The sequence below is a fragment of the Podarcis cretensis genome, assembly GCF_951804945.1.
Source record: "Podarcis cretensis genome assembly, chromosome: 17".
NCBI lineage: Eukaryota > Metazoa > Chordata > Lepidosauria > Squamata > Lacertidae > Podarcis > Podarcis cretensis.
The window spans coordinates 14,475,870-14,488,162 of NC_137187.1; the positions used below are offsets into that span (position 1 = coordinate 14,475,870).

The following is a 12,293-nucleotide window of genomic DNA, read 5'->3' on the forward strand; positions in this document are numbered from 1 at the left end:
CAGGAACAATCTACCCTGCACAACCTCGTAGGGTGTAGCCAACATGATGTCCTTCAAATGCCGTTCCCATCAGCCCCAGCCAGCATGGCCAATGGTCAAGAATGATGGGAGTTATAGTCTAGCACCTTAATTTAGTAAAACCTGGCATGGACCAGTGTTTTAATGCTGGCTTAGGCTCCTTTTGCATTTGTGGCTCTTTTAAAGGTTGGCCTAAATGTTCCCCAAACAGGGTTGTGTTATTGCTCCAACTCTATTCATTATTTTCATTGCCATGATCCTACACTTTGTCGAAGGGAAACTCCCCACTGGGGTAGAAATCATATATTGAACAGATGGAAAACTCTTCAATCTGAGCAGGCTGAAAGCAAAGAGTAAGGTTACCGTAACTTCCATCATAAAGCTTCAGTATGCTGATGACAACGTAGTGTGTGCACGCTCAGAGGATGACCGCCAAACCATCCTAAATATCTTTGCAGAAGCTTACAAAAAGCTTGGCCTGTCGCTCAACATCCAAAAAACCAACATCCAAAGTGCTGCACTAACAAGTGCAAAATAACCCCTCTGCAGCGCCACAAATCCAACTCAATGGTGTAACGTTGGAAAATGTTGATCACTTCTCCTACCTAGGCAGTTATCTTTCCACAAGGGTCAACACTGATGCCAAAATCCAGCATCGCCTGAGCTCTGCAAGTGTGGCTTTCTCCTGATTGAAGTGCAGAGTGTTTGAGGACCAGGAAATTCGCAGGGAAACCAAAATGCTTGTTTACAAAGCTATTGTACTACTAACCTTAATGTATGCTTGTGAAACATGGACCACTTACAAATGCCATCTCCAACTTCTCAAAAGATTGCATCAACAGTGTCCCTGAAAAATCTTACACATCACTTGGGAAGACAGGTGAACTGATATCAGTGTACTGGAAGAAGCAAAGTGTTGAAGCAATGATTCTTCCACATCCACTTTGATGGACTGGTCATGTTGTGTGGATGCCTGATTATCGTCTTCCAAAGCAACTACTCTATTCCGAACTTAAAAATGGAAAGCTTAATGCTGGTGGTCAACAAAAGAGGTTTAAAGATTGTCTCAAGGCAAATCTAAAAAAATGTAGTATAAACACCGACAACTGGGAAACACTGGCCTGTGAGCTCTCCAGTTTGAGAACAGCCTTTACCAAAGGTGTCATGGACTTTGAAGACACTTGAACTCAGAACGCAAGGGGAAGAGGAAGGCATGCTTGGTAAATCCACACCATGATCAACTCCTGCCCGGGAACAAATGTCCCCACTGTGGAAGGACATGTGGGTCCAGAATTGGCCTCCACAGTCACTTACGGACTCATTGTTAAAACGGTGTTTATGGAAGACAATCTTACTCGGCTATGAGTGTTGTCAGAAGAAGAAGAAGAAGAAGAAGAAGAAGAAGAAGAAGAAGAAGAAGAAGACTGTGTGCAGTTGTTTCTAGGAATAAAATAAGAGTTCTGGTGGGTCAGACCCTCAATCTGTATACTCCAGCATCCTATATATCTCACAGCAGTCAGCCAGATTCCCAAAGGAAGCCCAAAAGCAGAAGAAGGCAATGAACCTATTATGTTGCTGCTCTCACCAGCTGATAGTCCATAGCGTAGCATGCTGCTTCTAGACCTAGAGGTTACATGCAACCATGGCTAGATATAGTCATTGTAGTTATATTTTCTTTGGTTAGGAAGGAAATATGAAACTGGTTTTATGCCATGTTTTCTCAGCTGACCTGGAGATGATGGAAATTGAACCTGGAACCTTCTGCATGCAACACAGAGTATAAAAGGCAACTGAACGTGTTGGCTCTCCAGCACTGTTCTATACGTGTACAAATGTACACATATATATGCATAATACAATTGGTATGCTGCACAATATTTTGCAGAAGTAAAATAAAAACAGGGTCCAGCCCTAAAGAGCTTTTCTTCAAAATAGATCTGTTAATGGATGAAACCTGAGAAACAGGAAGAAGGGGTGCTGCTTTTAAAGTGCTGCTTTTAACCCATGGATTATAAAGCCTTAAATTGCTTGAGACCAGATTACCTGGAAGATTGCCTTATTCTTCCTACTGTTTGCCTGCTGAATTTTAAGGTCCCCTTCAGAGGCCTTTCATCTCCCTGAAAATGCTTCCCTGACCATTGACCCTGCTGGCTGGGGCTGATGGAAGCTGAATCCAGGCAACATCTGAACAGTCACAGATTCCCCATGCAGAATTGTTTGTTTATTTGTTATTTTGTTTGTTTATACCCCGCCCATCTGCCTGGGTCTCCCCAGCTACTCTGGGAGGCTCCCAACAGATTAAAAACAGAATTAGAAACTTCCCTAAACAGGGCTGCCTTCAGGTGGCTTCTAAAAGTCAGATAGTTGTTTATTTCCTTGACATCTGATGGGAGGGCGTTCCACAGGGTGGGTGCCACCAGCAAAAAGGCCCTCTGCCTGGTTCCCTGTAACCTCACATCTCACAGCGAGGGAATTGCCAGAAGGCCCTCGGAGCTGGACCTCAGTGTTCAGGCTGAATGGTGGGGGTGAAGATGCTCCTTCAGGTATACTGGGCCAAGGCTGCTTAGGGCTTTAAACGTCAGCACCAACATTTTGAATAGTGCGTGGAAACATACTCCCTGCTGCAAGGAAGGGGCTTCCAAAGCAGCACCCAAAAGTTTGAATTATCCACTTACCAGCTGGTGAGCATAGGATTTAATTCTGTGGGGTGCTGCTATCTCATAAGATTTAGTAAGGTAAGCCGCAACCCATATTCAAAAATATCAGATGAATGTCTTTCTCCCTTCCCTTAGCTTCCCCCTTGAAAAGTTTCATTTACCCCACCCCCAGATGGTCCAAAAGGAGGATTTATGCTTAACTTTAGAGTGCTGAGAGAGGCCAATGACTTTTCAAATTATTCCTGAAATCGGTGCTTTAAGCAATTTTTTTGCAGCTGAGACACTTGGACCTACACTGTAACCCAAATCCAGAAGTATCATTTTAGGGTGACATAAGATCTGCATGCCACAAGCATCATTGTTAGTTTAAGTTACAAGGTCTGTCCCCAAATAACCATGGCAGCTTTGAAATTTAGTCAGATGATTGTATTTCTTAAACCTACTTATTATGAGGGAAATCAGGTCGATCACAAATATCCATCATAGCTGAAGCAGGAATACTCTGTTGAAGGCACATTTGGGGGGAAAAAATGATCTTGTCTCCGAGAGCCAGTATGCTAAGTAGTAACCACTTTCACCAAATGCAAACAGGGTGTCGTGTTTAATTAAACCAACTGACAAGCTTTGGAGTTTTCGGCCCTAGGAGTAACAGATTGGCACCTTCTTCCAAGACAACCTTCTAAAACAAGCCAGATGAGAGTTGCTGAAGAATGCCTCCTTTCCCAAGTTATTTGATAGCACTGGAAGGCTAAGATCAGATGGAAGGAGCCCACAATTGTCATGACCTTTTCCTGCACCAGTATCACCTCTCCTGGCGTCTGAAGCAACATAGCACAGGCAAGAACTGAAATACAAAACAGGCACTTCAAGCATGAAGACTTCCAGTAGTGGATGGCATGGTGGAGTGGCTGCGTTCACCTGACCTCCTGAGTTACCGGTGCTTACTGGCAAGCTTCAAATGCAATGGCAGGAGTGTCAGGTTGACTGTGGCCCAAACATGCTAGCAATAAGTTAAACAGGGGTCCTAATAGGTACGGCTGCGATTCTGTTCATAGTTCAGATGTTTAAAGCCCACCGCCTTCAATGGGTTCATAAGCACCATCTTATGCAAGGATTGAAAAAAAAAAGGATCCTTTGTCTGCCTGCATAGTGAGCTCACAGCTAGAATGTTCAGTTTGTTCTGTTTACTCCAATTGAACGTTGTCTCCATGGGAAAGAGAACAATCAGCTGAAACCAAGTACCTTCTTAGAAATAATAACTTGGAAGAGGTGAGCAGAAGTGAATTGGGGGCAATGGAAGGTGGGGGGTATAGGAAAGAAGTGCATTTTTTGACTTGCTTAGTGCAAAGCAGCATTCTCCAACCCGATGCCCTCCATTCCCCCCCCCCTCATTTTTGTTTGATCCAGCCCAATTTATTCTTTAGTCTAGGTTCCAGTAGCATTGGGGAACGATCAGATTTCTATGGTAGGGGGAGTATGTGTTCTGCTGCCTATGTTAAGTCTTCTGTGTGCTTTCTTTCAGATCATGAGACCCCCGAATAAGGAATGTAAGCCAAGAACTGGCCTTAGACCCTCAAGTGGGGGTTCTTTAGGTAGGAGAATGCCAACAGATACAGCTAAAAACTCAAAATGTGCCATGTGCTTGGAAAGAATCCGAGACCCAACTTACTTGAACCCTTGCAATCACAGGTTCTGCTTTGACTGTATCCAGAAGTGGTCAAGGAAGAAAGTGATATGCCCACTGTGCAAGGAGCATTTCTATTCTTTTTTCCACACTGTAAACACCAGAGGTGCATTGTGTGAATATGTTCTGCCTTTGAAGGGTGCCTCCCTTTCTGGTTGTGGGGAAGGTCACACATCAGCTTCCACCCAAAGACCTGCATCGCCCCCTGACAATGGCATATTGGATGAGGAAGTTAAAGGAACACAGTCTCAGAGAGAGAAGGATCTTTACCAGCTCATGAAACAGTTCACAGTCACAAAGAAACACGCTAATATAGAAGTCATCAGCCTTGGGAAATTTAAAACCCAGGCTGTAATTCATTTCAGGAAAGCTCTATACCGTGCTGGCATCCAGGTCCAAACCACTAAAAATCCAGAGTTCAGCCGAACTCCTTCAGCAGAATTATTCAGAAGAAACCCAAGATGCTTTGACAGATTAATTCCATGGCTGAAACGAGAATTAAAAGTATTGTGTGGCAATCAGAGGCCACTGATTCATACCTTACTGAACTTTATCCTCAACAACATGACTCAGCATGATCTGCAGAGCAAGGACTTTGAGGATCTGCTACGGCCTCACTTGCGTCAATTCACAGCCCACTTCCTTCATGAGTTCATCAGTTTTGTGCAGTCCCCCTTCAACCTGAAGAAGTATGACTGGAATGCCTCATATGCCTGTCCTGCTTTCGCGCAGGAAGATTCTAACTCTTCCGCCTCTTCTGCATCTTCAGATGTTGAGCATGATAATGAAGAGGCACCCAAAACTGATGGTGAAGTAGAGGAGAGGAACATAGGATGCTTACATTCTACTTCACAGAAAGATCTAACTGATGCGTTTGCTGGAACAGACGGAATATCCCACGCGAATGATGAAGGAAACGATTTGGAGGACTTGTCTAACAGTGATACTGAAAAAGGGAGACAGACACCAGACAGTTTTATGAAGATCAAGATCGGTAAAAAAACACAACCAGTTGGATCATTATCTCACCCCCAGTCTCATCAATGCAGAGAGGAAGATGAGGGCATGGGGGAACTGCGTCCTGTCCACACCCAAAGCTCAAAGCACACTGAAGTCTCTAAGAATTCTCCAAATGTCTTAGGATCTGGAGATTACAATGCATTTAGCTTTAATGATGATGATGTTGTTAGCCTGGTGGCTGTGCACAACTCTGCAAAGGAAGAAGCAACCAAATGGAAAGATCTGGATTTCCCCATAGGTCACTCGAAAAGCTCATCTTCAGAGAGGCACGCAACATTGTCTCCAGGCCGAAAGGGTATCTTTAAAAAGTGCACTTTGAGGGATATGGAATACAATTTTGAAGAAGGCTATTCTTCCCCCAAGGAAAAACATGGAGGAAGGGGAAGAGCAAGGCATCCACATGAAGGAAAGCACCATTCAAACTATTCCAGGGACAAGAGACTTAGAAGAGAGCCAAGAAAGTCCAAATCAAGAGATATGAGCTTACTATTAAGGAGCAGCCTGCCATTAAGAAGCGAGGGCTTTGTGGCTAGAGACATAAGCAAGTCCAAGTCCCAGAGTTCAACTCACTTTAGAAAACAAAGGAGCAAAGACTATGATTATTTGAGAAACAGGGTCCCCAGTGAGCCAGGCTGGAGATACCTTTACTATAGACAAGACTGCGAGAGATACAGGTACGATGACCCCTTGTATTGCAAGGGTGTGCCAGCCAGAGTATACAGTCAAACCTTCCTGCCTAGCTCCAGAGAGAGATCATATTTTCCTCCAGAACGCAGAGTCTCTCAAGAAAGTTTCACTAAAGGCTGGTATGATTGTTCAGAGAGATGCAGAAGCGCAGGAAGATCCAGAGGCAGGTTGGCTGTAGTAGGGCAGGAGAGAGGGCCCTACGATAAACTTGGCGGGAAAAGGAGGCACAAATTGCATCACGTGGAGTCTTCCCATTCAAGGGGAGGGCCAAAGTATTTCCCGAAGGATCTGAATAGCTAAAGGCATCTTTGCAGATCTCAGGGCAACACCAATAGCCCAAAAGAAAGCTATGAAGGGAAGGCTGCAGAAGTAACAGCTGAACATTAACAAGGACAAATACATAAAATAGTGGGAGGCAACAGCCTCATAAAAAGAGAGGCAGAAAAGAGAAGCCTAAATGGAAAACAATGTGTTGTTATTCTCCAAGTGTGAATCTTGCCTTATTGGAACAAAATAAATATCTTATATATATATATGTACTCATGTGGGCATGTAGTTCAATGTCCATCACAAACCTCAGGGTTTGGGGGCAAATAATTTTTTTAAAATAAACCACACATAAAACAAAAATATCAAATTAAATTGCAATGAACGTATGCTTGCTTAAAACTGTCAATTGTACTCCATTTGGAAAGTGTTAGGCTCAAGTTTTAATTGACCTCTTGGAAAAGGGTCTTCCTTATAGTGGAGCAGTCTCTAGCCCTCTAATCATGTGTGACTTGGAATCACAGGAGGGGAACATGGGGTCATCCACCTTTCCATCCCTTCTACGTTCCACACTTTGGGCTGAGTGGTCTTCTGAGGGTCACATGTCACTGGTGGGTGGAACCAGAGGAAAAGTGGGTGGAGCAATGAATTCAGAATTTTGCTTGTGTATAGTAGGCTGTATTGGACACCCCTCTCTATCTTCCAGGCTTCCAGGCAAGCAAGAGGCATTATCAAAGTTCAAGGAAACATTCCATCCGGACAAAAGCATTTGTGTGTCAAAGCAGGGTCAGTGAGAGGCGTGGCCTGGGGTGAATTGTGAGGGCCTGATTGAGAGGTGTGGAGGGCCATATTTGGCTCTTGGACCTGTTGTTCCTATCTTTAGGTATTCTGTTTCCAAGAGCAGCCAACCAGATCACTGGGGAAGCTTGCAAAGCATGGATGGTTTTTGTCCCCCCAACCTGATAGTCACAAGTGTGTTTTCTCCTGTAGATATAAAAGTTCCACTTTGCTACCATGTTTCACATCCACTAAAGCTAAGTGGAACTTCCTTATGCAGAGAACAAATAACTCTGAATACAGATGCACACGCTGGGTGTAAGGAGTCAGAGAAGCAGCTTATCACTCAGCAAGGTTATTCCATTTTCACATTCAGCAAAAGTGGCATGGGGTTGTATTGCTGGGGTGAGTTTATCATGTGGCTGAAAGCCAAAGGTACTCATATCTTCATGTTGTGATAGCTTTCACTTAAGGTTGTATTTTGGGGAAACTGCCAAAGGTCCCACTTTCAATTTCTAGCATTTGTAGGTAGAGATGGGGGTGGGGAGATTCAGTCTAAAATCCTGGAGAGACCCTGTCAATCGATGTGGACAAGACTGCACCAGATTGATCAAGCACAAGGCAGCTTCCTATGTTCCTTTGTAATGCAGGTACCATGATGTTTCCTGGTCAACTGTTTCCACCCTAAAGTGGAATTTCTTCCATTCGCCTGAGTTAGGCTGATTTCAAGCAGAATGTTTATGAGAACAGAACTTTGTGGATTTTGATAACTAGTTCTCATGATGCATATAATTCGAATTAGCGATTGGCGGTTTCTTTTCGAGCATTATCATTAAACCCATCAATTTTTAATCAAGAAATGTTCACTTTATTCCCTGTGTAATTCTGAGATAACAGTAAGGAGAGCAGGATTCAGCATAGTTCCTCTGCTAACTAATGTGCTTTTCTTAATCATCTGTCATTAACTTTTAACAGCTACTACTTTAATTTTAAATTAAAGGCTTATTTGTAGCAGTCCATTTGACATGTAAACATTTTCTCACTTCAATAGCCCTCCATCTCAATGAGCTTTACATTAAACTCTCTGTTGCTAAAGTATTCAAACCTAGGTGACAAAGCTAGAAACTCCTCCTTCTGGAGTCCTCTTCAGACGTTCAAGGCTCAAGAGATGAAAGGGAGAGTAGAGGTGAGTCTACTTCCACCACCAGTTTCATCACCTTTTGTTTGGAACCCTGGGAAGATCAAGGTTCTACATTGTGCTGAGAATATCCAGGGGAAGAGATGCCCCCTTGCTACAGGTCAAGGACACTATCTCCTAGAGCAGTGTTTCTCAACCTGTGGGTCCCCAGATGTTGTTGGACTATAACTCTCATCATTCCTAGCCAGCATGACCAGTGGTCAGGGATGATGGGAGTTGTAGTCCAACAACATCTGGGGACCCACAGGTTGAGAACTGCTGTCCTAGAGGCTGAGTCCTTTTTTGGGGCCCCCAATGTTCAAAGGGGGCAGAGGAGGTCAAGAATGGAGCTGGGACCAGTGCGGCTTCAGTGGCCAGCTCCTTCTCCTCCTTCTCCTGCCACAGAGAGGAAGGAGTGGGGAAGCAGTTCCTCGCTGGTGGTGGCAGCAGCAGGAGGAGCTGACGGCCACTGAAACCATGCTGTTGATGTGTTTGGCTCCTCCCCCTGGCTCTCCAATGTCCTGACATCATGTGCACAATGTCAGGACGCCATGCACACGATGTCATGCACGTGATTTCAGTTCCCCCATTCTTCCTCAGAAGTTGATGCCTCTGCTGCAGGTGTTTAGCCCTCTATCTCAAGGGTGATGGCAGGGACAAGGACTGAGGGAGTGGAACCAATGTGCTCATCTCCCTTATGCATTTCTAATAACTTGAAGATTGAATGCCCAGACTGGACGTCATTGATTCTCCCACACACGGGGGGGGGGGGGGAGAGACACCTCACCATAATGTGATACCTACAACTTTCCTGCCAATGTGTCATATAAATTAACTACCACACTTGTAGTAAATGGTCCCATTTGTCCTCAGTGACTAGATTCTGATTTCCAGGGGTGTCCTACGTGATTTTGTTGATGGGTATCATTTCAGTATAGGGATGCAGATGGCACTGTGGGTTAAACCACAGAGCCTAGGACTTGCCGATCAGAAGGTCAGCGGTTTGAATCCCCGTAATGGGGTGAGCTCCCATTGTTCGGTCCCTGCTCCTGCCAACATAGCAGTTAGAAAGCACGTAGAAAGTGCAAGTAGATAAATAGGTACCGCTCTGGGGGAAAGGTAAATGGCGTTTCCCAGTGCTGCTCTGGTTCACCAGAAGCGGCTTAGTCATGCTGGCTACATGACCTGGAAGCTGTCTGCAGACAAACGCCGGCTCCCTCGGCCTATAGAGCGAGATAAGCGCGCAACCCCAGAGTCGGTCATGACTGGGCCTAATCGTCAGGGGTCCCTTTACCTTTTATCATTTCAGTAGAAGTGGTTATCCAGTTGTTGTGGAGGCACAACGGAGGTGGACCACTGTTGCTTTGGGGTAAGGTAGTGAGAAGGTAGTTGCAGTGCAAACACGTGGGCAGGAGCATTGGAATGGCTCTACTTGTTTGCTTGCATTGCACTGACTTCCCTGCCCCACTCCATATCCAAAGCAGCATACTATTTGTTTTAATAAAAAAATTAAGCATTAATATAGTACATAAAAAATCAAAATTAAGTAAAGTGTAATGGGATCGAAAAACACCAATCTAAGACCCCAGCTAAGAATCTTATTCATTTATTAATGGATTTGCTAGCTTGCATGCAATCAACAAAAATAAAAATATTTCAGCAAAATGAACACGTATTATTTTAATGAATAATTAGCCTCAAATAAAACCTTCACCATATGTTCCACTTGCGGATTAGGACAGCTAAGAGAAACATATTTCAGAAGTAGATTGGCTAATTAGTTAAAGTGACTGGGAAACAGGGGATTTACTTGCTATTTTCAGAGGTGCCAAAGGATTAACAGTCGGTTTAGAGGGAGGATTGGCTTCCCGTAAATGAATTTGATGCTACTTTTGCATTATTTATGGAAAATAAATACAAACTTGGCTCTCTTTCTTGAAAAAGAAAGGTCTTAACATGATTCCTCCCGCCCCATAAATAAATAAACAAACAAATAAACAACCCTCTTTGAGATATAACAGTTCCGTGGCTGGCAGCATGTCTGTTTTCAGTGCCAGGCTCAATACTTTGCAACCAATGCTGTTTTTTCTGGGGAAAGAGGTGCCAGAACTCCCTTGTTCTCTTATAATGGCAATGGTGCCCACCTGAGAGCTGCTGTACCTGAGTTCCAGTGAGTTCCTGCTGAAATAAAGCCCTGATAGCTAATAACATGAAGCTAATAACATAGCTAATAACATGTTGTCTTGGAATGCTGGGATGGGATTTCTACTGATTGCAGGAAGGTCTGTCGTGGAGCTGGTGTATAAGAGGACATTGATAGCAGGGTATGCCCACATACTCATGTCTCTCCACTTTACACACTTTTACACCCATTGCCTCTGAACACAAGAACAGAGCTTATCTTGTTGCGGTAAATTAATTGCAAAATGCAACTTTGCCGGGTGCGAGGCTGAGTGGTTTTCTCTCTTCTACTAATGCCGCTAACAAAAACATAAAATAAAGCTGTCTGATTTCAGCTCAGCTCTGCAGCTTCTTTTTTCTTTTTAAGGAAAAAAAAAAAGATTTAATTGAAATGTTCTTCTTAAATGTACAACTGTTTCACCTCAAAACTTAAATACATTTCAGAGCTTCCCAGAGCACTGAATACACCAACGGGCACACAAACACAGAACTCATTTGTACGACCATTCACATCAACATCTGAATGATAATAGAGGTTGATGAAAACATTTTGATGTAGAAAAGTAAAGCAAATGGAGTGATAAAGAGAATTAAATGCAGCCAAATTAAGCGGCATCAAATCCATGCCATTAAAACTGAATAGAGGCTGGCTAAATTGTAGTGAATGGTACATATCAAAGGAGAGGAGTATGAGTCCCCCACACTTTAATTAAAAATAAAAGAGTTCCAGAGTTAAACTGAATTTTAATTCTGTTCATTAGTATTGGCTGCCTAGTGACTCACTTTCAAGTGTTCCAGGAAACCTTGGAGGAATTCCTCTGGCTAAGCTTAAGGAGGAGCTTGACACAAACTAGGCACCTTATTGAGTCATAGGAATGGATGGATCCATCAGTTTTGATTTCTTTCAGTCATGAAGGAACACATCCCATACCCAGAGGGTACTACACCCAGTTCCTCATAGCATAATATATGTTGAGGACCACCAAAATGTGATTGTTCAATGGCTCTTTAAAGTCCAGGTTTCACAAGGAGGTTGTTGGGTGTGTTCTTTATATATACACCATGGAAGCTTCAGTCAAGTGGTTAAGCTCACCATGTGAAACAGTTGCTCAGCAGACTTCACTTTTACTTGGCACACACAAACATACACTCTATATACAGTTATAAGTTGGCAGCCCTCTCTGGTCCCAGAGAGGGTTCTCTGCTTTCAGGTTCTTGCTCTTTCAAAGTCGACAGTAAGTCCTGAGTTCAGCTGCTTTCAAAGTCTTTGCAGTTCCTTGCAAAGTGCTCCATTTTCTTCTAATCAGTCCTCTCTGCTCAGATCTCCCACATTTTATCAGCACTGAATGCTGTAATTTTAAGCTCCTTATCTACAAAGGGGCTGCATGTGAATTCTGCCCAGCCACAGAGATAAGATAGTTACCAGATTCAGACAGTTGCATTGTGGGGAATGAGTCAGCACTACCCACTCATGTGAAATCAACCCATTAAACACTTTCCTTAACAGAGGTAAGGTCTCTCTTTGACATTCTTTGGAGAGACCTACTGGTGACCCATTTGAAGCTGAAATTATCTACTTGCAAAAAAATTGTAATCCAGTATCTGTTAAGGGATGACATACCCAAAACTACTGAGATTGTTTCAGGATATTTAGCCAAGATTTTTAAAATCAAATTTAAAACTACTTAATTTTACTTAATGGTGGATACTGAGTCTTTTATAAGTTTTATGTGTTTAATATGTCTGAATTACAAAGTTTTATGGATGTTTCTCTCTCTCTCTCTCTCATTATTATTATTTTATTGTCTGAATTATGCCGGTAAAG

The 12,293-nt window shown here is 43.3% G+C and overlaps 1 protein-coding gene across 2 annotated transcripts; it reads left to right on the top strand.

The window, feature by feature from the left end:
* The first annotated feature begins 3,852 nt into the window (after window positions 1-3,852).
* On the top strand, window positions 3,853-6,601 carry LOC307206290 (uncharacterized protein). 2 transcript variants are annotated; one of them, XM_079959379.1, is made up of 2 exons: window positions 3,853-3,944; window positions 4,198-6,601. In XM_079959379.1, exon 2 carries the CDS (start codon window positions 4,201-4,203, stop codon window positions 6,364-6,366), a length of 2,166 nt encoding a protein of 721 aa, XP_079815505.1. In that variant the 5' UTR covers window positions 3,853-3,944; window positions 4,198-4,200; the 3' UTR covers window positions 6,367-6,601. The 2 variants fall into 2 exon arrangements, with proteins under 2 accessions (XP_079815505.1, XP_079815506.1); XM_079959380.1 differs by lacking the exon at window positions 3,853-3,944 and adding an exon at window positions 3,955-3,975.
* Window positions 6,602-12,293: the final 5,692 nt, after the last annotated feature.

Bases quoted from the DNA above. Each gene is read 5' to 3' on its own strand.
- LOC307206290 (XM_079959379.1), top strand. From the start codon at position 4,201: ATGAGACCCCCGAATAAGGAATGTAAGCCAAGAACTGGCCTTAGACCC.